Raw genomic sequence first — 24,853 nt, 5'->3', positions numbered from 1 at the left:
CAGGGCCTAAAGATTCATCAATGCACAGGCCCTCTAATGACTGCCAATTAGTGTGTCCATTATTCTGGGCTGGGTCGGCGAGCCCTTAATCTACTTAATGGAGAAGGAACTCTGGCGAGCTGGGAAGCACCTTGAGCTGCTGGTGGACTGAGGCAGCAGGGTGACCGGCTCCTCAGAGTGTAGCCAAGCTCAGCTGCCTGGGAGGTAGCCTCAAGGGGACGAGGCAGGGCCTTAAAAGGAGATACTGGTGGATTACTCCACTCCTGCAGGAAACACATCCCACCCACAAGGTACAGAGGGCAGCCTGAGGCTGAAGTTTCCTCCAAGGCCAACAGCCAAACTTCAGGGCAAGTGCAGGATGGGCTTTGGTTCCCTCCCTCACATCTAACTCTCAGATGCCTCTTCTCAAAGTGCCAGGACTCAGCCCTCCTGGCCCATTCTGTGTCCCCACCCCTTTGGGACCTGCCCCACCCTGAGGTCTCCAGGCCTTACCTCCCCTCCTGAACATTCCACTATCCCCTTCTCATCCAAAAGTTCGATCTTAGGCAATAAGGGTTAAGAATTAATAGCTAACATTTATTGGGCTTTTTACATGCATGACATCCCTTCATCCATACAATAACACTATGAGATAAATACTGATATTGTCAGCATCTTATAAACAGGGAAACTGAAACCTAGAGAGGTGCCCAGCATTACAGAGCAGAGTGGTGGAGTGGTGAGCCAATCCAAGCCATTTTGATCCCAAAGCTTCCTAATACTGAACTATTCTGCACACTGCCTAAATAGAAAGTCAAACAGCAAAATAAGCCTACCATTTGTACAATACTACCCAACTTTAGTAAGTTTTAGGTTTTTCTTTGGTTTTTAAAGGAGCGTGGTCATGCAAATCAATAGCTTTAACTGATAGAGTTTAAGGACAGTATGGAGGTGATAAAAGGGACAGAAACTACATGTAGTTTTCTTTTTTTTTTTTTTTTTTTTTTTTAGATTTATTTTTTTGACAGATAGAGATTACAAGTAGGCAGAGAGGCAGGCAGAGAGAGAGAGAGGAGGAAGCAGGCTCCCAGCCAAGCAGAGAGCCCGACGCGGGGCTTGATCCCAGGACCCTGGGATCATGACCTGAGCCGAATGCAGAGGCTTTAACCCGCTGAGCCACCCAGGCGCCCCTACATGTAGTTTTCAACTCCACATGAAACTACCTCCCCAAACCCAGCTGTACTCATCTGCCCAGGACCAAAAATAGCACTCCATGAACACTTTAAATCTGCTTGGCACACCTTTTTGTGTATCTTCTTTGAGGGACTCCCAAGAGCTAGCAACCTGTGGCAAGTGATGGGCTGAGGAGGGGAACTTCAAAGATGAGGTCAAGCCGTAGACATGGGATATGGAAAAGAGAGGAAGGGGAGATGGATTCTGAATTTGTAGAAGGTACTGGTTCAGGAATTGGACCTCTTCTTCTCAGGTGAAAACTGTGGAGGGTCCAGTTGGGCACAGGGAATAAATGTCCCTGCCTCCGGGCCTTTGATATCAAAGTGAGGATGTGGAGCCCACCTGGTATTCCAAGACCTAGAGTAAGCCAGCCCTCAGGAAACGCTGTCTTTGGTACTCTCATACCTCACCTCTGTGCCTCCAACCCTGCTCTAGGTAACAAGGGCAGGTATATTAGAGCAAGGACAGCCTTCCAGTCCTTCTGGAGAAGTGATCCTGTGTTCCCAAGGTCTGTGAGGATTCTTAAACCTTCATATGATCCTTCTTCTACCAGGAACACTTGCAAGGAACCAGCTCACCCAGGGGAGCCATATGACTCCTCAGATAGATTCATTTTTAGGCAATATACATTTATAGAAATAATTTATAGTGTGATTAAATATTATGAATAAATTTCCAATAAGGGCATTCTATCTACTATAGAATTTTGGTTTTTTAGTATTTTTGATTTAATCAATTTTGATCACAGGCCATATCATTTTTTTTTAAGTTACAAAATGAGTTTTCAAGGGACATGCCCTAAGTACTTCTGAACCCTTTCCATTAGTGTTTGGCTCTATGTTTTTCTGCCTCATTCAAAGCATGTAGGTCCCTAACTAGCCCAAGAAATATGTCTGCAACTCTTAATCCCTAACTCCAGCTGAGCATAGAGGATTGCCTATCCAGTAGCAACCCCTCTCTTCCTTGCTTATGGAACCTAGATTTCATTTAGGAATCAGCATCCATGAGCCTTAGGAGAAGTAGAGACCCTCCCAGCCCCACAGCGTAAATATTAATTATGTTATACCAATCATGAAAATTATATCCCCTTCCCAGTGACTTGCTTAGGAATTCGTGGTAAAATCATGTACTTTGAGGCATGAGGAAAACTCTCCCAAGGGACATCTGGGATAGGTTTTCTTGCTCTTAAAAAGACCTATGTGAGGGGCACCTGTGTGGTTCAGTGGGGGTGTCTGCCTTTGGCTCGGGTCATGATCTTGGGGTCTTGGGATCGAGCCCCATGTTGGGCTCTCTGTTCAACAGGGAGTCTGCTTCGCCCTCTCACTCTCCCTCTGTGCTCTTCCTCTCTCTCTCTTTCAAGTGAATAAATAAAATCTTTAAAAAAAAAAAAAAAGACCTACATAGATACATGCACGAAAACCAGGCTTTCTCCATGTGACATGTGGCACAGTGGCCGCTATCTTGGGATTATAAGGAATGAAGGAATACAAAGAATTGAGGTCCTGATATCTCCATTTTTATAATGGCAGGCTGAGAAATTAGGAGCAACCCTTCCACTAAAGACAATCGTGGGTTTTGGGTTGTTTTTTTTTTTCAATCTTTCTAAAAGCATTAAAGAGCTAAGAAAATAAGAAAGAATTACTAGGCCAAAACCTAGGAGAAGAGGAGAATCCAAAGAGGTAGGTCCAAAACACAAAGCAGCATTTTTCCCTCAGAACATTGGCCAATCTGCAAGAAATTGTGATAAAACTAGCTATGCTTTTGACAGCCAGTATGGGAAAGGGGAGAAAAATAAAAATTCTGGGCTTTCTCAAGGAAGGGACTCTGATAAAAAATACTCCACTCTAAGCTGGGCTTCCTCCCAGAGAGGGCTTCACCCTTAATGTAAAAGTAACCAAGAAATAAACCAGCTCTCATGGAAACTTGAAACACAGCTACATATTATCTGTGCCCAAGGATCCCCAAGCATTCAAGCATTGGTTTAAGGTGGAATTGGACTGGTAGTATTTGTAAGTGTCTGGCAAAAGAAAAATGATCATTGCAGGAGAAAGTTATCATTCTAGGCTTCAATTTATTATCATAAAATAGTTTTCAAAAATAATGGCCAGGGCACAAGCAAAGATAGCGCAAGGGGAAAAGACACCATGAGCAAGAATCATCAGAAGCAGCAGACTCTAGAAAAATACCCACAAAGACTCCAGATACTGGAACTATCCAACTAGAGACTATAAAGCAAATATACTCACAATGTTCAGAGAAACAAAAGACAGACTTTAAAGTTTAAAGAAAACATGGGAAAAAGGTGATTTGAAAAAAGAATTAAATAGGGATTCCAGTACTGGAAAATACAATACTTGAAATTAAGAAATCAATGAATAAATTTAATTGCAGATTAGACTTAGCTAATTAGAAAATTAATAAACTGGAAGATAAATTAGAGCAAACTAGGACACACCAAGGTGAGATAAAATATAAAAAATATAGAAGTAACAATAAGAAATATAGAAGATACAGTGAGAAATTTCAACTTCAATCAATTTCAAAATTGATTCAAATTCAAGAAATTTCTATCATGTGGTATCCCAAAAGGAGAAAAGAGAAAGAACAAAGATAACGGCTGAGAATTTTTCCAAAAGTGGTGAAATGCAACAATCTATAGATGGAAGAAATCTAATGAACTCAAGATGACTAAATAAGAATCTGGTGACGATATTGACCCTCTTGAGTTAACAGCCCACCTTCTGAACTTTTTGTTAAGAGAAGCAGGAGAAGAAGCAGGAAGAGAGAAGTGGGTGAAGTATTTATTGTTTCAGCTATTTTGAGTTTAGGTTCAGCTTACCTGAGGCCAAAAGCATCCCAAAGGATATTCATAGTGATGATAAAGTAGCCACCATTTATCTACCATATATTGAATGACAACTACGTGGCATGTATTGCATATGGATTTCTGTTCTGTGTAATTCCTCACAAAGTCTTATAAAGTAGTAATATATCAGTCAATACAAGCACAGTAGACTACGGATACCAGACACCTCAAAATCTCAGCAGTTTAACAGAAATATGATTATTGCTTGTTTGCTCTACATGTTCAACATGGTTCAACAGAGGGCTCTGCTCCCAGGTATTCAGCATCGCAGGATGATAGAGACTTTATCCCAAAATAGCTTCTATAGTCAGTGAAACAGTGGGAAAATGAAGCAAATAGTATATTGGCTTTTAAAACTTCGATTTGGAAGTGAAACACATGGCTGAAGGTATGGGGAAGTACAATCTTACTGTGTGTTCATAAGGTGGAGAACTAGAAATACTAGTGAATACTAATGACTACTGTAGATAGATATTACCTTAATTCTTCAAGCGAGGAAGGTAAAGCTGAGAGAGGTATTTAATACTGGTTAGAGAGGAGTGGACAATGCACTCCTTAACATCTTCCTGAAGGTGATATTATGGACATGACTATTTGCCCTTTGGTGATGGGGTTAGTAAGAAGAAAAATGAAGCAGTGATATGATCTCTAAGGAAACAGAGTGCATAGCTGGGTTTCCTCACAGTCTATCATAGAATCGTTATCCTCAGGGGTAGAGTATGGGATCAAGGCAGCTGGTGATGGGGTGGGAGGAATATTCTAGTCCTTCCCTTGTTCCTTCTGCTAAGTAGGTCCTTCCCAATGTGAATAAAACTGGACTACAATTGGCCAGAGAAAGAGTATTTACACATATACTAAGGGTCCCCACTATCTTATATATTCCAGGTGTTCAAGATGTGGTTAAGAGGGGGGAAAATAAGCCCACATAATCAAGTTGGCCATGCCAAGTTTCTTAACTTTGATCTCTGCAGATTCAGAAACCTGGTCAAGGCAAAGGAGATGTAAACTGAGAGAGCTCTTAACCCACCATGCCCAAACACAAGAGAAGGGACCACCTTGTTCTCTTAGGTCCTCAAGGCCTTCCTATGACGTAGATTTTCCAGCCTGTAATGTGCAGAACACTCCCCACCTCCTCCCATTCCTACTGATGACACATGCACCTCCCCCCTCCCAGTACCCCACATCTATTGGCAGGCTCCCTCGGCTGCCCTTCCTGCTACACATGTCCTGCCTCTGCCAGACCTGTCTAGCCTCCTGCAGACACAGCAGCAGCTGTCTGAGATTCTCTCCCTGTGGCAAGGAAGGAGTCAATACCAGGGTTCTTATTTATTTATGTGTGGGTTTATTCCTTCCCAGGGATGAGGCAGTGGTTAAGGGGAAGAAGAGGGAGGAGGCACAGGGAAGGAGGGCCCAGAAAAGAAGCTGTGGTGGGCTAGAGATTGGCAGAAGAAATGTCTCTATAATTTGAAATGCTTTCCAACCACACTGTCTCTAACTGAGCCCCCTGGGGTGAAAGGTCTGTGTTTTACTGGGGATGAGAGTTTATAACCTTAATTATGCCTCGAAGCATTTGGCTGTGTTCATCCTGAAACTTCAAGCAAGGAAAAAAAATGTGGTTTCCATTACAGTGTCACTGAGGGACTTGTACTGGGGTTGGGATCATTAAAATGAAAACACTGATGAGTAAGCCATGGCATTTTGTCTCCAAGACTTACGTCCTTCCTCCACCCCTAGTCCTGTACTTTATTTTGAGACAGGCTTAAAATAGTCTATAAAATATGGAGCTCATTATCCCATCTAACAGATTTCATTTGGCATGAATGTAGATTAAAAGCCCCATGCCAATTCTTCCTCCTAGCCTGGGTTTATAAGGGAGACACTCCTCTGCTTTGCTCTGGGCTGGTTTCTTTGGAACTCCTTTCTGCAATAGACCAGGGGAGCCAGGAGGTGCCACTTCCAAATCCACTCGGCTCATTTTTCATGGTAATAACAAGGGAGGATGGAGAAAGAAATACGGCCTGTTTTGGGGGCTTCTTAGAAATTTTGCCTGAGGTCTTAAGAAGCTGGATCCAGTCTAGACAACCCTCAAACCCATGAATTCTCCAGCCTGCCCATTCTTTCACATTCAATGACTTTGTCAGGGACACTGAGCTTGTGAAAGGGGGAGGGACTGGGTTGAAACCACAGGGAAATATAACGGAGAGAGGCCTTGTCTAGGAGTTTCTGTTTCCTGGCTTCATGGGCAGGCTCAGCCATAACTAAGTACATGGCTCCAGGAACTGAAATCCTCTCTTCGGGCTCAGTTTCCTCATCTCTTAAATGAGAATTCTCTTCCAATTCTGTCTCTTCTTTTGCTGAGGGTACAATTATGGAGGTAAAGAGGATGAGAAACAAAAACCTCTTCCTACCACTGATCTTGTTTGGCCCAATACTGTATCTTGAACCAGTAAATTCACTTTTTATCTGATAAAGCTCCAGACTTCTCTGATTACACCTTGCCTCTGAATCACCAGAGTGTTTGTACTGCATTTTCTCTCACCCAGAATGCCCTTTTCCCTTGCTCTACCCAAATCCTTAAAAATCCAAATACTCCCAAGGACAGTGTGTTTAATAGAAGTATGTGCTGATGGCTTGATTTATGTCTTTACTGCATTCCATGCACAGGTGTCATCTCTTCTCCGAGAGTTTCCCACAAGGCCCAGCATAGGGTTTTGTATAAGAGGAGGGAGGAGGGACTGATCTCTCGATTTCACTGGCAGGCTTACGGCTCTCCACTCATTTATCATCCCCTCTGAGCCGGTCAGTGGCAGACTAGACAGGTGATCAGCCTTCCTGGCACCTCACTCCTGTACTTTCTAGTTATAGGCTCTCTCTGAGTCCCCTCAGTTATCTCATCTATGCAATAAAAATAACACCACCTACATCACAGTGTTGTTGGAGGCTTGAATGAAGCAGGTGAGGACCTCTCCGAGGTCTTGACCCAGCACACCTCGCCCGTCTCAGCCCATGGCACTGCCCACTCTTCTGCTAAGAATATCAAGGCCACCTGAACTGCATTTCCTCTTTCTTCTTCTTCTTCTTTCTACTTAAAAATAGCTTTCTAAGCACCTCCTTCCACCTTCCTTCCAACGGAGGAAGCACTCGCCTCCTCCGGTCTACCACTTCCATCTGTACTCTTCCTTCAACCCATCCCTCCCTCCCCCAGGTCACTGTTGCACTTTACAGCATTTATCACAAGCTCTTATTATAAATTCAACTGTTGCTGAACTTGTGTATTATCTGTCTCACTCACTGGAATGTAAACTTCAAGAAGACTTCATGCCTTATTCATGCCGTATCCCCAGCAAATAGCACAGGGCCCAGAATGCTGTCGGCACTCAATGAATATTTATTGAATGGATTAATAAATCCATTTCTGTACATCATTTTCAAACTTCTCCCTGTCATTGCCCCACCCCATCCTCAAATCCATTCGGGCCTCCCTTTCTTAACAAAACCATCATTTGACCCTAAAGTCCCACCAACCACTATTCTATTTTTACCTTGCATTTTCTGACATATTTCTCAAACAAACAATATGTGCCGGCTGCTGCCTCATCTTTACCATCTCCTCCCACTGCAATCTGGTTTCTCCTCACCAAGACTGCTGAAACAAAGCTGTGAGTAGTCACCAAACCCTTCAATGTTGCCCCACCTCCCCGTCGATAAGGTTCCCTTACTGTCCCTTCTCCTCCACTCTCATGAATTTATTGTATCCTGGCTCTCCTCCTACCCTTAGGAACACTCTCATCACTTTGATCCTGTCTCCCCATGTCTACACTCTCCAAGATCAGTCTACACTAATCACACCTCCCCCCTGTACTGTCTTCCCTGAACTACTATCAATTTCACTATCACTTTTAGGCCAATCACTCAACACCATGCATCTGCTACCCTAACTGCTCTCTAGAAACATAGACATACTTCAGTTGCATGAAGGAACTAGCATTAGGTTAGATGATGTTACACTTCTTCATATTTTTAGCCCCTGGTGCTGGTGCTATCTGTATTCCCAGTACCTACATTCCCTCCTGCCTGGTATGTGGAAATCATTCAATACATTTGCATTCAATACATTTTTAAATTAAATGCTGATATCCTGCCATTATTTGCCTTTAACCTGACATGCAAGCAAGAATCTTCACAAGGTAGCCCCAGCCTATCTCTCCATGCTTAACTCCTACCACACAGATGCCCCCAAAAGTCTGTACTCTCTGACTTCCAGTCTCATAACCAAGGACCACTGAAGCTTAACTCAGTTCTGTCCTTCTCATGTTACCTGCCATTGTAGTATCTGTTGTGTTATTTGTTATTGTCCACGTCCCTCACTAGACTATAAAGTTTCATGAGTACAAGAATACTGTTATCTGGGGCGGATTGGGTGGCTCAGTGGGTTAAAGCCTCTGCCTTCGGCTCAGGTCATGATCTCAGGGTCCTGGGATTGAGCCCCACATCAGGCTCTCTGCTCAGCAGGGAGCCTGCTTCCCCCTCTCTCTCTGCCTGCTTCTCGGCCTACTTGTAATCTCTCTCTGTTTATGTCAGATAAACAAACAAAAGCTTTAAAAAAAAACTTAAAAAAAAAAAAAAAGAATACCATCTTCTTCAGCATTGTATTCCCAGAGCCTTAACAGGGCATAGCCTATAGTAGGCCCTCAGAAAATGCTTGCTGAATGAGTGAACACTTTTTCTTTCATTCAGACTAATTATTTCTCCTTCTTATTATTGTATAGCACTCCTTTAGCAATTCAACCTGAAACAATGCCTCGCAGCACCATGCGGCTATATTATAGGTATTACAGGAATATTATTTTGCAGGTGTTGCAAGTATTGTCCACACAGAACCGTGGAACCTTATGGCTGGAAGGGATCCACCTTGTAAGTAATCCATTGTTTCACAGACGGGCGGACAGAGACTCACAGAGGTTACAGATAGATCTCAGTCTTTCAGGAGTTTGAGCTCCAAGCTCTCTGAGGGCAGGAAGCCTACTTCCTACCCTGCAATGCTCCCTGCTGTGCCTAGGCCCTTAGGAGATACTACCGCCAGTAATAATACCAACAATATTTATTGCTTTGAGGATTCTTTAATAACAAGCTACCTCCATCTGCAAGGTGAAGGGCAAATTCATCACTTGCATTGAGAATCCAGTTGGCTTTCTGATCATCCAGGGACCCAACTGTCCCACTACCCCTTGGCTCTCAGCAATCACTGAATATGCCACGAGAGCAGAACAGGCCCTGGGAAGCCATGACACACCAAGAAAAGTGCTGCTCTACTGTTCTCACATCATGGTAACCTCCACCCCACTGGATGGAAACACCACCCACCCCGGCACCTCACAGAACAGCTATCAGTGTCCTTCCCCCAGGACGTGGCCTAGATATATCTTGTCTGGTGATCTCACACCACAGACAAGACATCCCAGCGATAGACTCCATCTGGGCTGACAAGGGAGGCGGACAAAAACCCCATTTAAACACATGTGCTGGAGAAAGAGAAAAGTGGGTGTCTCCCCACCTGCACCATAGCAGGTAGAGAAAGAACTCAACCCAGATGGGAGTCAGGGGTCCTGGATCTTGACTCTTCCCTTAGCAGCTCTGTGACTTTATTTTTTTTTTATTTTTAAAGATTTATTTTATTTTATTTATTTGAGAAAGAGAGAGAGAGCATGAGAGGGGAGAGGTCAGAAGGAGAAGCAGACTCCCTGCCAAGCAGGGAACATGACGTGGGACCTGATCCCGGGACTCCAGGATCATGACCTGAGCGGAAGTCAGTTGCTTAACCAACTCAGCCACCCAGGCACCCCAGCTCTGTGACTTTAGCCAGGTACCTAACCTCTATAAGATTATATCCCATCTGTGAAATAGGGCACTAAAGTAATCTATCTTGGAGAGAGACCATGAAGACCAACAGGAATAAGACGTTAGAATTGTCAAATCATTACAGTTCTCTTTTTTCTTAAGAATGCCATGATAATCAGGACCTTTCCTTTGTTCTCTGGAGAGTTCAGATACTCTTCTAGCCAAAGTGACTTATTAGAAACCACCTTGAACTAGGTGTGTGGGTGAGAATATAAAGGGGTGGTGGGACAAAGACTTAAACTCGGAGAAGCTCTGCTCCCAGTGGAGGGAAAGGACCCCACCCCCACCCTGGGAGAAGTAACTAAGCTCCTAAAAGTGGCAGAAATCTGGGAGAATCACATGTACTCCCAAGCACTTCTTCTATCCAGGCGATGCTGTACACACTAACTCCTTCGGCACCCACAACAGACACATGAGAAGTGTCTTGCTACTCTCCATAGGAGCACACTGTGGGCCATGGAATAGTGCCCACCTGCCTCCAAACAGAACCAGGTAGAATGGATTGGGGGAACTCCTTCTGAGGGACATAAGGGTTGCCAGGTTTAGAGGGGGAAAGATGTGGATTAACTATAAGAAGGAGAGGCTTGCGCTGCCTTCGGCTCAGGTCATGATCTCAGGGTCCTGGGATCGAGCCCCGCATCAGGCTCTCTGCTCCGCGGGGACCCTGCTTCCTCCTCTCTCTCTCTGCCTGCCTCTCTGCCTACTTGTGATCTCTCTGTGTCAAATAAATAAATAAAATCTTTAAAAAAAAAAAAAGAAGAAGGAGAGGCTTGGAGCAATTTTTGTGGAAGCACAGAAAAATACGGAGGTTTCTGGGGAGATTCTGGTGTGGAGCAACAAAGAATTGTCTGGGATGGCATTTCCAGCTGTGCTGTGTTCAAACTGTTTATTGGACAAGAGACTTGGTCCCTTTAGAAAAGTAGCCTTGTGCCAAAAGCCAATCAAATAACTATAAGAGATACCTATTTGCAACTTTAAAAGCTAAGTTAAAGGGCACCTGGTTGGCTCAGTTGGTTAAGCATCTGCCTTCAGCTCAGGTCATGATCCCAGGGTCCTGGGATCAAGCCCTGCATCAGGCTCCCTGCTCAGTGGAGAGTCTGCTTCTCATTCTCATTCTCTCTCTGTGCTCTTTCTCTCTCTCTCTAAAATAAATAATTAAAATCTTAAAAAAAAAAAAGGAAAAGCTAAGTTAAAGTAACTTCTTTATGTACTGTATGAATATTCCGCTCAAACTGGAACGTGATTACAACCCAAACTCCTCTAATTAGAAAATCCCCAGTGCAGGAGAGCCATCCAACACTTTTCATGCACATGCTGTGTGCTTTTCTCTTCTTTTTCCCACAGACCACAGGAGGGAAGGAGTAAGTCATAAAGGCTGGCACAAAGCAGCCACACGCCAAGCTGGGCACACATATGCAATAGTTAACAAGAGCAGGACAAGCCAAAGCCAGGTGGGAATCCCAGAGTCCATGGTAGTCAGGACTGGCCACAAGCAGATGGACTAAGTAGAGACACCAAGTCTGACCCAGTGAGGGATAAGAGCCAGAGAGATAACTGAGCAGCAGACCACAGACAGGGCATCAGGACAGTGATGGGAGACCAAAGGCCAGGAGGAGGGCTAGAAGCATGGGAAGGATGAGATCAAAGGTCAGGATGCGTGAGAGCCACAGCCATGAGGCCCAGATGCCTCTTGACCCTACACTGTACCCAGCAGAGTCAGTTCCTGGATTAGAACATTTAGGAGATGCAAAGGTTGAGGCAAGGGAGAACAGCTGTACAGGGAGAGGGGGGCTTTGGTGAGAAACAGAAGATTCCTGGCTGAACTAGAGCCCAACACTGAAGGCTTTAGGAAAGTTACTCTCTTCACTGCCCATCTATCTGGAAGGAGAAAGGGAATTTGTTTCTGGAATTCTAGACGAAAACGGGCAATGCCCAGCTGTTGGGAGCTATACTAAGAAGGAACGAAAGGTGCTTGACATCTGCAGTGACAAACTATCATCACAATCTCCCAAGCCCTAGGCAGCCAGAACAGAGCCAAAGCCCCAGAGCAAGCTGGGGCCAGAAAACATCCTGCACATAGGTAAGGTCTGTTCCCAGAAATATGAAGGAAAGGCAAGATTTAGTCAGGCAGTGATAGAACATGGTTGCAGTGAAGCCTCTGAACAAAGTTGCATGAATTATACTCAAAAGATTGTGTTCATTCCTATGTTGAGTCTTGTGTTTATTATTTTCATATAGTGACTGATTTTCTCATTTCTTCCATTATTTTGCTGAAGAGTTACTTTTGCCTTTACTCTCTGTCATCCATATTACAGAACAGCAATGAGCAGTCCTCAAGCCCAGCTCCATCAGAATCACCTGCAGAGCCCTTAAAAATGCCAACACCCACCCCCCTTCCAGCGAGTCTAACTTAATTGGCTTGGGGAGGGTGGTGGGAAGGGAGGAACGGGACACTGCACTTTCTAAGAGCATCTGGGTGATTCTAATGTACATCCAAGGGTAAGACCAGTTGGTTTCTGGTCCAGAACCCAAAGCACTGTGTAGTAGCTACAGGAATAAGGACAAAGCACCAAGAAATTAGCCATCTAAAACCTATGTTGTAAAGTCAACATATCACTTAAGTTTTCCACACATCAGTCATTTATGAACTTCTGACACCATATTGCCATATTCATATATCTTACAGTTATTTCCTCGAGAGTATTTTAAATCAACTCCATTTTACTTATACTTATTTTTTTTTTAAAGATTTTATTTATTTATTTATTTATTTGACAGAGAAAGACACAGCGAGGGGAGTGGGAGAAGGAGAAGCGGGCTCCCTGAGCAGGGAGCAGGAGCAGGAGAAGGAGCAGGAGCAGGAGAAGGAGAAGCAGGCTGAGCAGGGATCCCAATGTGGGGCTTGATCCCAGGACCCTGAAATCATGACCTGAGCCAAAGGCAGGCGCTTAATGCATGAGCCATCCAGGCGCCCCGATTACATTTATTTTTAAAAAGAAACTAGTGGACTGAGGGTAAAAACAAGTTGATGTAAAAAGACAAGAGTGAAAGAAGACAGGACGGGGGCTCCTGAGTGGGAAAAGTACACGATGCAGGTAGCAGGGAGAGTCTTAAGACCCAGGATACAGGGCAAAGTGAGCACAGGCATAGGGTGGGGAGAGCAGGAAGCCTGGTAATGGATTGGAGACTAGCAGAGAAACGCCAGAGAATGGGGTCACAGGCAGCAAGTTGTATGAGGCCGTGCCTGTAAAGGAGCCCTAGGGAGGAAGAAGGGCTGAGGGGGCAGGGTGGCTGGGTGGGGCAGGCAGCTGGGGCCGGAGATGAAGGCAGGGTGGAGCGTGAGACCCAAGCTGGGCTGGCGAGGGGAGGGGCTCTCTGGAAGATGAGTGGGGCTAAGGAGGGCCTGTGTCTCATGAGGTGGGGGGACAGCAGAGCATTAGCAGATGCTGGACAGAACAGATTATCTGCTGGACAGGGCCAGGCAGTGACCAGCAAGAGGTCCTCTGGCAATGTCTGTAAGTCACCTGAAATCATCTCATGGACAACCAGCAGCAGACTTTCCCTACAGTGAGAAACACTGCCCAGTGCCCTGTGAAGAAGGAGCCACCAGTCTTTACACTCTTCCTCCTTCACTCCAAAATAATTGCAGGTAAACAAGGAAACGTAAGACCCCACCTCATGTGTCGGGGCCCCATGGAAATGCCAAAACTCAACAAACACAAAAATCGATGTTACTTCTCTTCTATACTAATCGTGTTTCTTATCTGTATGAGCTCCTTTCCTTCCATGGACAGTCCCCACCACAGGAACCATGTCCTCAGTCACTGCCTGGCAGCAGAAGTGACAGACGTCTAGTAAGAAACACCGTAAAAACAGCGGGGGCTATTAACAAAATAACCCATCAAAATAATCATGTCTGAGCAAGCTGGTAGTTCCTTACCATACAAATCCCTACATACAGTGAATACAGCCCTGAAAAACAATCCCATTTCTTTTTTAAGGTCCCTGCCCTTAACTGAACAATGATGGGGGAGACAAAAGGTTTGTCTGCAATCACCGAGCACGCACCATCAGTTCTCAGTAAAGTTTATTTCCGCTCCCTGATGTGTTCGGTTTCCTCCCTCTTCCTAGATGTGTCAAATCACAGATTCATTTATCCCTCAGTCACAGCCAAGAGAATGACTCAGGCGCCACAGAGCCTGTCGATTATTTCAATTTCCTAGGCTAAACTCATCATTGCCCACTTCTCATTTCTTATCCTCTCCTTATTTTCTTGAGACCTGCTACTTTCGAGATGACACGAGGCATGATAATAATGAGGGTGAAATGACACGAAATCCAAAACAGATGAAGGGAGCTAAATTCTGGTACACTAAAGAGAGATCTAAGAGAACTTTGTTCACTGCCCAGAAGGACGGGCTCATCATTCATCCATCCATCCATTCAGCAAATATTTACCGAGCATTTCCCATGAGTTAGCTCGTCTACCATGCCACTGTCTATACAAGGCTAGCTAACATTAACTTCTAGAGGGAGGTTCTACAGCCAAAACTTCTGCTTGAATACAGATGTGGGTGTGCACCCATATGTATGTGTAATACTAAGATACTCACTAACCAGAACTGGGCAGCCCCTGAAAACCTAGAGATAAGATATTTTACACAGTCAGGAGGTGCTAGTCTAAAGCCCCATAATAAAGAAACTCCTAGACACACTGTTTATGAAAGACCATAAACTTTCAACTGCACCCATCCAGGAAGACAAAAGTTCTGTGGAAGAACACACGATTCTGGCAACCAACTTCTGCTGTCCAGGGACACGGGGTAATCCATCAGTTTATTAACCTGACATTTCTAAGAACGCTGGATACTTTTACATGCACTAACATAAGAAATGTCCCCCAAATTCTGTAATACAGGTATTGGTATTAATATTCCCATTTTTCAAATTAACAAACTGAGGTTCCATTTGAGAGCAAACCATGTATTCAAGGGCACTTAGAAAGTAATGGAGCCAGAACTTGAATCTAAGTTTGCAATCTGTGGATTATTTTTCTAAAAAGTAAAAATAAATTATTATTATAGCTTACACAGTAACACCTAATTTCTTCTTACAATTTTGTTTTAATTCACGTAAGTAGAAATTGTCTCTAAGCCTCTAATAATTCTTAATTACACTCTTCTCTGGTCCTGGTTATTACATGCCACCTGTCCCTGTCTTTCTCATGATGTCTGCATGAGAGTGAGAATGAACTGTCCTGGTGATAAAAACTAACCTCAAAGGGTCACTTTCTTCATGCCAAGCACTGGGATAAAGTACTTTACTTGTAGTTTCTCACTGAAGCCGTGCAGGAACGCTCTGAGTCAGTGCTACTAGTACCATTATCATCAGCATCCTTGTTTACAAGGAAGGAAAGGAGGCACAGAGAGTTTAACTTGCCTGAGTTCACACAGATAAGGGGGATTCACACTCGTGATCTCCCATCGCCTCGTCTGTGATCTCCACCTGTGAGAAGTTCTGGCTCTCCTAACACTCTCTTCTCCTCTCCAGTCCCAGCTCCCACCGACCTGTTTCTCAGTGCCAGCGAGAGACTGCCTTTCACATGTGCTGGTTTGGTTTCCTCCATCTTTGATTTCTCCCCGATAAGAGCTCTGGTTCACCTGCTCTTGGCAGCTTTCTGCTTCCACCTGGTTGACCTCCCGGCATACCTAAGGATGTTCCCACTGGAGAGGAACCCACCTTGGGGTATATAGCAGGGCTTCCCTAGGACCAGCTTTTCCATCAGGGGTTTGAGCTCATTCTTGCCAAAACCTCTTAAAGGAGCCAAAGCTTTTAAAAATAGCCCTCCACGATTTTAAAAAATCAATTATTCAACCAAGTTAACAGTGGCTTTCCCTTAAACAGAATATTTGGATTTGCATCACATTATCAGAATATTTAAATCACATGAATATGTGAGGGTAAAATGTATTAAAGTCAGATTAACCTGAGGAACAAAACTGACTCGCCCTTTTCTTTCTACAAACTACAAATTCTGAACCAGCTGTATCTACAGATAATCCACAAAGGGAGCTGTCCTCAGCACAGGCGCTATAATAGCTCCATGATGCTGAGAAGTGTGTGAAGAGGAAATGAACATTTACAAAACACCTATTATGTACCAGATGTTATGTGTTTTACAGGTATAAATTAAATAATAATTCCACAACAACCCTAGCAAACAGGTCTTCCAAAGCCCATTTTACAGATGGGGAAGCAAGCTCAGAAGAGTCACATCAATCAGCCGAAGATCACAGAGCTGGTAAGTGGCACAGCTGAGATTTGGGTCCTCCATCATCATGCCCCCAGGTTCTTGCTGCAGGGACCATTCTCCTCACTACACTGCTTCTCAGAGTGTTGTATGGAAAGCCCTGTAACATGGGGCTTAACTCTTTGACTACGGTACAGAGCTTGATTAAAAGAGAAAAAAAAAAAAAAACCAGCAAGAAATGAGATCCTGATATACAGATGCTCCCAAATGGCCCTGGGATCCCAATTCCCAGCTGGGTCAGCAATGACCCAGGGAAAACAGCCTTTCTTTACTTTCCACGGGCTGGCCACGAGCCTGTTTAATTCCCTGTTCTTTCTCTTGTTGTTCCCCGCTGCCCGCGCTCCATGTCTTTCCGAGCGCGCGCGCGCGTGTGTGTGTGTGTGTGTGTGTGTGTGTGTTTCTGCCTCCATCTCCCCTTCACACGCGCACGCACACAAACGCACACTCACTCAGGAATACCTCGATCCAACAGCCGGAGCAAGCGAAGGTACCAGAGATACCACTGGTCCCAGAAGCGGTCCGTCATCCCACCCTGAAGTCATCCTTCACAGCCAGTCCCTCAGCAGAGCCTCATCCCACCACCACCGAGTCGAGGAGGCCAGAATTCCTTGACGCTGGGCTCTCGCGCAGCCTGCTCTGAGCAAATGCCTGCCTGTGAAGACAGCCACCAGTCCTCCCACACAGAGGCTGACTGTGCCTGAGCTGTTTCGCAGCAACAAAGGAACAAGTGCAGAACACCGCCGCCTTGTGCAGACCTAGCCTGCAGGGGCCCAAGGGGAGGTCAGAGATGCAGGGGGAGGGGAGCCAGCAGGGCTGTCACAAAGAGGAGAGGTGAGAGGTGGACTTGGGAATGAAAATCCACACTCTAGGCCACGTCTTGAATTTCATTCCAGAATCTCTCACCAACCTGGCTTCCCCTGCCTCCCACACCAGAGGCCAGCAGCTCCCCTAATGGGACTGGAGTAAGAAGGGAGGAGCTCAGCCATCCAGGACTCTAAGACCAGCCCAGAAAACCCACAGCCTGACTGACTCACTCCACAAGGACCACAGACACTCCTGCTCAAGAAAGCAAGGTCCACAGGAACAGAAAAGGGCCACAAACCCTTTCTCCCTACGTCCTTTCAGGGATCCTCTGTTACAGTGGAGATAGAACAAGCTCTGGAGTCACCTAGTCATGGGTTCAAATCCTGCTATCACTTAACAGTTGCTTGGCCTCAGCCAAGTTTCTTCAACTCCCTAAGCCCCAGCTTCCTCCGTATAAATCAGAGAGAAGAACATTTGCCCCACAAAGGTATTGTGAAGTTCTCGGGAAAGGAAGGAGGCACCATTTCTGGGAGAGTGGAGCTCAAGGGTTTGTCCCCCTTCCCTGCTGACCCCTCTCCTTTTCGCCAGCTTCTCAGTTCCCACACATCCATACATTCTGTGGTTTCCCACCTCCCGGCCCTTGCTCCTGCTCTTCCGGACATTACCATGGCTTCCTCTGATTTTCCCAATGTCCACTTCAAATGCCACAAATCAGGTGCCAACCCAGGTCCTCCCCTTTATAGTCCATTTCACTTTCTCCTTGTATAAGACTCTGCTCCCATATTCGATCACAAAATACATGAAGATAGGAAGTGCTTTGTAACCACCATTGTATCCCCCAATGTGAACTTTGCAAGTGCTCGAGTATTTACTGACTGAAGGACGAACAGGCAAGTGAGTCTGGGAATGCCACACAATTTCATCCTTTCTGTTTTTTTTTTTAATTGAAATTCAATTAGCCAACATATAGTACATCATTAGTTTCAGATGTAGAGTTCAATAATTCATCAGTTGCGTATGACACCCAGTGCCCATCCCATCACGTGCCCTCCTTACACACCATTTCATTCTAATGGCAAAGAGTAGCATGCACCATGGCATCCGAGTCCCTGGGCACACCCTAAGGCGTACAGGAAAACGACAGGGCTCTCTGTGTTGCCCTGCTGGGAGCCCATTTGACAATGGACTGACTGGCCACCCGCAGGGTGAGGCTGCACCCCTGGTGACCAGGAGGCCTTCTCACAGAAATAAAACCCAAGGGGACTCTAGGTCCAGGACAACTTTGTTCTCTAAGCCCCAAAACTACCCAGCCACAGCTTTTTCCACTCAGCCCATGACAGTAATGCCTTCTCACTCTCCTAACAGAAATGTTGGCTTCCCTGGCCTCCTGGTCTCTGCTGGGCAGCTGGTGGGAGCAGTCCTCCCTCAGCATTTGCCCTTCCCAGGAGCTTAGGCCTCCCAGATGAGACAGGCCGCAGATTGGGGCAGAACTCAGACTGAGGAGGAGGCTGAGGTGGGGGTGGGGCTGGGGGTGGGTTACAAGCTAGGAGGGAGGGAGAGAAGAAAGCAAGTGTGGCCATAATCTCCCCCCTCCCCTGCCACCCCCTGCATCAGCACCACCACTGCCTCATGGTCCCTTCAGAAAGGGCAGCAGTGGGACCGAGCAGACACACTGCCTAAAAGCCACCTCTCAGAATCTGCTAGTATTATTTTGTTATTACCTTAAATGGACAAGACTTCTGCCTGTAGTTCACACAAGAATGCAAGCCCCTCCTCTCTCCAGACAGAAAGGCACTGACCGCGGAGCCTCCCCCTTCCTTCCTAAGCAACAGAATCCATCATTCAGGTGTAGCCAGTACTCTGTAGCCCACATTCATCATCTCCTCTGGGTCTCTGAGCAGCCCTGCAAGGTGTAGGATAGGGATCATTCCCCCCAGGCTACAGCAGAGAGAAGCCGCCTTCCAAGAGGTTCAACAACTTGCTTACCATCGAGTGCCTAGTAGGTAGCTGGGCTGAGAAAGAGATCCGTACCATCTGTGTCCTCCCAAAGAGAGTTTCCGGGACTCTGGAATGTTCCCTGAGGAACTGTGACACATTTCCCAGAGCAATGGTAACCCTCCCAGAAGGGCAGGACCTGGGGAACAGGGCTGCTTCCCAACAGGGGGTTCCTCCAGGACACACCACGGGCAAGCAGGCCTCACTAATGCCCGTTTACACGTGTCTTTAGCTCCTGGCTATGGCTGCCAAGGGAGAGTATCTCCGCATAAGAATGCTGAAGGAGGCTTCCTATAACACAACTTGGGAGAAATCTGAAATGGGGGGGCCGAGGAAGCCACACATGGCTCACCCACCATGTAGGTATGAGGCTGAGGGAAGACAGAGATGGGCTGAGGGAAGAAGGTTCTGGTGACTGTGTGGACACTGTGTAGACCAGAGTCCTCTGTTCCATGACCCACTCTTGGCTTAGAGAAAGCAGCTGGCCCTGTTCCTCTCCCTCTGGTAACCAAGGGCAATTCCACACAGCTTTGTTTTCAGAAAGAGAAAGGAAATAAATGTGTTAAAGAACAGTATGGGTGGAAGCACTTCCCCCACAAACTGTGAACCTAGCAACATAAGCATTACCTGTTGGGTCAGGCCCAGGATGAACCCATTCAGCTGGGAATTTTACTAAAACCAGCCCCAATCAATCAAGCTGGGCTCCTTAGAGCTCCCCGGCCCACCACTGCTCATTTCTCCAACCCCCATGGAGCCTCCTAAGCCTTAGTGTAAATGCAGCCTCTCCGGTCGTTGAATAAAACAGCGAGTTGCCATTTAGCTGCAGGGCAATTAGAAATGATGGGGGACTGGCCAGGACATAGCTTTATTAAGTTTCGTTGGCGTTATTTTCTCTTAACAATGCTTTCTCAGTGGCTGCTTCTTTCATCATGGCCAAAGCAAGCATGACCATTCCCACTGGTGTGGTCCCTCCAGCCTCCCTAGCTGGCTACAGGGACATACTCTCCAGGGACAAATGGCCTCTCCAGGTCAGCAACGGCCTGTCCATTCCAGAGGGCTAATGCCCACCGAGAGGCTCACTGGTTACTCGATGTCACATCATAGATATGTTGCCTTCTCTTCAGTGTTCCTTCTTCTTAACTTGGCACTGTTCTTTCTCCCTCTCTCCACCCGCCCCAACATGAAAACACTGTGTTCCCGATCAGATAAAGCAAGCACAGTGTATGGAGCAGAAGGCAAACAGCATGGAGGGAGGAGAGAACCAATCGTGTCCCCAATTGTTCCCACTCATCCCCTGGGACGATGACCGCCATTCCCACAGCAGCACCGGCCAGCTCCTCACACACACGGGGCCATGAGACAAGGGAAGGCCACACAGGAGGCAGTGTGGATGGGTACCAGAATGGAGACAATCCGCCAACATGGAGTTCTTCCCCCCGCCCCGCCAGGAAGTGAGCTCCATCAGGCTGCCATTTTGCCCTACAAGCTGTGCTTCAGTTGCAACATGAATCAAACACTCCAACAGACACCATCCTCAGCCACCTCCCACACCACTTCTGTCCCCTGGCGATGAGCACCCTAGTGGTGGAGTGAAGCCTATGGCAGCACATTCTCTGAGACACCATCCATGGGGTGGGAAGGACCCCAACCAAGCTCTCCTAGGAGAGCCTGGTGTGCCCAGGTGAAGAGGCTCCTTAGGTCCACACCTGAGGACAGCACCTATGACGAGTATCACCTATCAGGTTGAAATTCAAGTCCACCTCTCCCAAGAGGCCGTTCCCAGCTAACCTCATTCCTTCTCTACCTCAGAGGCTCTCAGAGTTTAATGGGCAGCAGAATCACCTCAGAGGGTTTGTTATCCATGCAGAAAACTAGGCCTCACTCCCAGAGGCCTGCATATTTAACGAGCTCCCCAGACGATTCTGTCCCCAGCTCTCCTCTCTTACACCCAGCCCTGACTTTATTTAACTCTTCTGGTTGAATTCTAGTGTGGACCCATCTCCCCACACACCCCAAGAGTCCCGTAAGGAGGGAGATTCTGGGTCCCCTGGAAGGTAAGGGGAGGTCCCACCTCCCAAGGCCTACTAGAGGGCCCTAAAGGAAGGGCTTAAGAAGCTGCCCGCTGGGAGGGGGAGAAATCAGCCTCATCTCCCCACAGGCTCCAGAAAGCGCTCATTCTGCCGTGGGTCCACTGCACATCTGCACAATAACTTTAAATGTCACCTCAAATATCAGGCCAGGCAGCAGGAGGGAAAGGCAGAAGCTAATTAGCCTGCCTTGCCCTGGCTTTTGTGTCGCTTTCATCCTTGCTCACCTCTAGCCTCCATTGAGATCTTTAACTCTCCCTTGGCCAAGGGAACCCCTGCTCATGAAGCCTGCACACAACCTTTCATTGCACAGGGCACTAAAGCAAACTGTTTAATGGAGGAGATGCAATCCCTCCTTTCCCTCTGCTCTGAGTATTTACAGTTCTTCCCTCCACCCCTGCCACTCAATAGAACCCCACGTTGCCCTGAATATCCAACCACAGCACGCCACCCCCAAACTCCCACCCTCTGCCCCAAGAGCCAGACTCATCCTCTCTTTCTCTGCCTCTTCAGAGCTTACCCATCCCAGGTCTGTGGAAAGTATCATGAAAATCTCAACCCCTCTAAGGTTCTCGTGATGAGATCTTTACATTTAGGCCCTTGGGGAGTATTTACATTTTGGCAAAAGATACTGCTTCAAAGCAAGGGGGAAAAAAGCTCATAAATACAGAGAACATACTGGTGTTTACCAGAGGACAGCAGGGAGGGCAAATGGGTGAAAGTGGTAAAAAGGTACAATATGTCACGGTGTCTGGGTGGCTCAGTCAGTTAAGCATCTGCCTTCAGGTCAGGTCATGATCCAGGGTCCTGGGATCAAGCCCCACGTTGGGCTCTCTGCTCAGCAGGGAGTCTGCTTCTCCCTCTGCCTCTGCCCACCACTAGCTCCCCTGCTCGTGCTCTATCAAATAAATAAATAAAATATTTTAAAGAAATAAATAAGTCATGGAGATGTAATGTACAACACAGTGACTATTGTTAATAATACTATATTGCATATTTGGAAGTTGCTAAGAGTAGGTTTTAAAAGTTCTTATAACAAGAAAAAAAATTGTAACTATGTATGGTGGTAGACATTAACTAGACTTATTGTGGTGTTCATTCTGCAATACATACAAATATCAAATCACTATGTTGTACGCTTAAAACTGATTTGTCAATTATACCTCACTAAAAAAAGAAAATGGAAAAAAAATAATATGGTATGTTTCTACCACCATCGGAGATGCTAAATTAACATCTTTCTCTTTGTTAGCAAATTAACATTTAATTTTGAGGATGTTTGTATATGTACATGATCTGGTGTTAAAGAGCTTAATTTGTGCAAATTATGATTTGGAATGACAAGCAAATTTATTCAATTGTTAAAAAATTTTTTAAAAGGCGGGGCACAGAAGTCTGGGCCTTAGATAAGCAGTGTAGTGGCAGGAGATAACAGCGGCAAGGAGAAGCATCCATGATGCTCTTCCTTAAGCCTCACAGGCATTTGCTGTTAAGCCATCCTGATGAAGGCAATTCACAGGAGATGGTTCCTCTACTATTCTCCACAACTCACTCCCCTGACCTCCGATTTCATACTCAGAACATCATTAGCTGGTAGGCACCTTCTCGCTCTAAAGCACCAAAATTATAAAGTAGTTCTTCTTGAAGAAAAAAAAAAGCCACTATATAGATGGGAAGAACACCTCAGAACCCGACCCAGGAGACCTAGGTAATCAGCCCAGAGAGTTCCTTATTATCTCCTGTGTTTCTCTCACAGCCAGAAAGGTGCTGCCTCCATCTTACCTCCACTGAGAACAGTGTCTTCACCCGAGGTGGTATGACTCAAAAGACCGCAGGGCACCTCAACCTTGGGGTCCGTTCACCCAGTGAGTTTTCTCTGAACTCTTCCTCTCATATCTTAATTCCCGCAGTTCACCAACACAGAATCAGGAAAACCTACCTCGTCAGTCACCACAGCTGAAATCTCACACCTCGCCCAGCCCACAGGGAGTCCTACTGTAGAGAATTCTCTCCCTTCTTCTCTCTTCATCTCATGCCTTCTCATCTCCTTCAAGAACTTTTCCAAATAGCCCCCCTCCCCATCCCCAGATCAGACAACAGACTATAATGACCTGGGTTGAAAATAATGAATATGAAGTTAAACAGGATCAGAGAAAGCCCACAGTCCCATCAGAGGAATACAACATCTTGGTTGGCATAAATCTAGAACTAAATAAACATCTTTTTCTGTACTCTAATGGGGTTTTTTCTTTCAGGGAGAATGTATAATCTGTGAGTGCTCCATGGGGCAACCCACTATCACATCAGAACATCTGACACACCTGAACACCCTCACCCCAGCTCCCCACCCCAGGAATGGGTAAACAGAGTAGCTACACACTGACCAAATTCAATTCTCTCTTTCTTGGCCCTCATGTTCAAAAAGAAAAGAATCCGTTGCCATGATCACTTTTCAGCAAATGAATTCTGCTTATGGCTCTTAAAAATAACTAATTCCCATGACTCTATAAATAATCTCTTTCTAATCTGTTTATACTGCTAATTTGAAGTCTTCTCGGTGTTGGGAAAGAGCCTAAGCTTTGGAATCAGACCAAATGGGTTCAAATCCCAAATTTCAAATCCCTTCTTCTAGCTGAGTAATTCGAGACAAATCACTTAACTTCTGTACATTTAACTTTCTCCATCTTTTAGATAAAGATAAGATTGATCTTACAAAATCTGAATGACCTTCAGGAGGAAAAAAACAAAATAACATATAGAAAATATGAAGCCCTGTCCCTAATATATACTGGGTGCTTCATGAACTTGGTGCATTCTCTTACAATAGAAAACAAGCTCCTATCAGGTTGGAATTCTCAAAGCATACGACCTGAGTAGACAGATAAACCAGAAAAAAACAAAAACAAAAAAATCCCCACTGTCAGTTTTGCCACTGAGGACAACTCTAAGCCGAGTGGCCCTTCTGAAGCCCTGAGTCGGGGACAAGTCATAACACCAGATGCCTGATCTTTACCCACCCTTCAGGCAGGGGCACATTTCTGGATCTTACTTATCCAACTGCCCCAATTCATCTGGCTTCTTCCCTCTGCTGCAAGGTTGGAAAGTTCTAAGAAAGATTCAATTATGAAAAATCCTTTGGGCGCCTGGGTGGCTCAGTGGGTTAAGCCGCTGCCTTCGGCTCAGGTCATGATCTCAGGGTCCTGGGATCAAGTCCCACATCCGGCTCTCTGCTCGGCAGAGAGACTGCTTCCCTCTCTCTCTCTCTCTGCCTGCCTCTCTATCTACTTGTGATCTCTATCAAATAAATAAATAAAATCTTTAAAAAAAAAATCCTTTGACTATGCCCATAGGAACCATGTGGATGACCCTCTACATGGAGGAGGTGGGAAAGTCTCTGGAGCTCCCAGCGTGAGTTTCCCTATCCTCTGATGTGATACGGCTTCCCTGAAAGCCCACCAGTCTGGCCTCGTAGCATGTACACAGGAAGGCCTTCTTAAGGATAGCCATGAAGAACAAACTATCCAACTTCAAGAAGAAAAGTTTTTATAGTCTACAGGTGGGAGGTTTCTCCTAAGCATTTATACACAAAGCTCAATATATTGACTTGTATTGGGTTTATTTTTTTAATCTCTCAAAGTATATACCAATAACATAAGGAGAATAAGGGCTGGATGACAGCAG

General features: G+C 45.8%; 1 protein-coding gene across 18 annotated transcripts in view; it reads right to left on the bottom strand.

The window, feature by feature from the left end:
- Nucleotides 1-24,853, bottom strand: part of KALRN (kalirin RhoGEF kinase) — a 672,007-nt gene that overhangs the window by 586,633 nt on the left and 60,521 nt on the right. For 3 of the 18 annotated variants that reach the window (XM_046002923.1, XM_046002934.1, XM_046002936.1), the window contains exon 1: nt 16,746-16,905. The exons of the other annotated variants lie outside the window; for them this stretch is intronic. In XM_046002923.1, coding sequence (XP_045858879.1) covers nt 16,746-16,812 — 67 coding nt within the window. In that variant the 5' untranslated portion in view covers nt 16,813-16,905. Of the gene's footprint in view, nt 1-16,745; nt 16,906-24,853 lie in introns of those variants that run through there. 18 annotated transcript variants of the gene reach the window in all.

The sequence above is a fragment of the Meles meles genome, chromosome 4 (assembly GCF_922984935.1).
Source record: "Meles meles chromosome 4, mMelMel3.1 paternal haplotype, whole genome shotgun sequence".
NCBI lineage: Eukaryota > Metazoa > Chordata > Mammalia > Carnivora > Mustelidae > Meles > Meles meles.
Note: the sequence above shows the minus strand (reverse complement) of the source record. Positions and strands in the feature narration are given on the sequence as shown.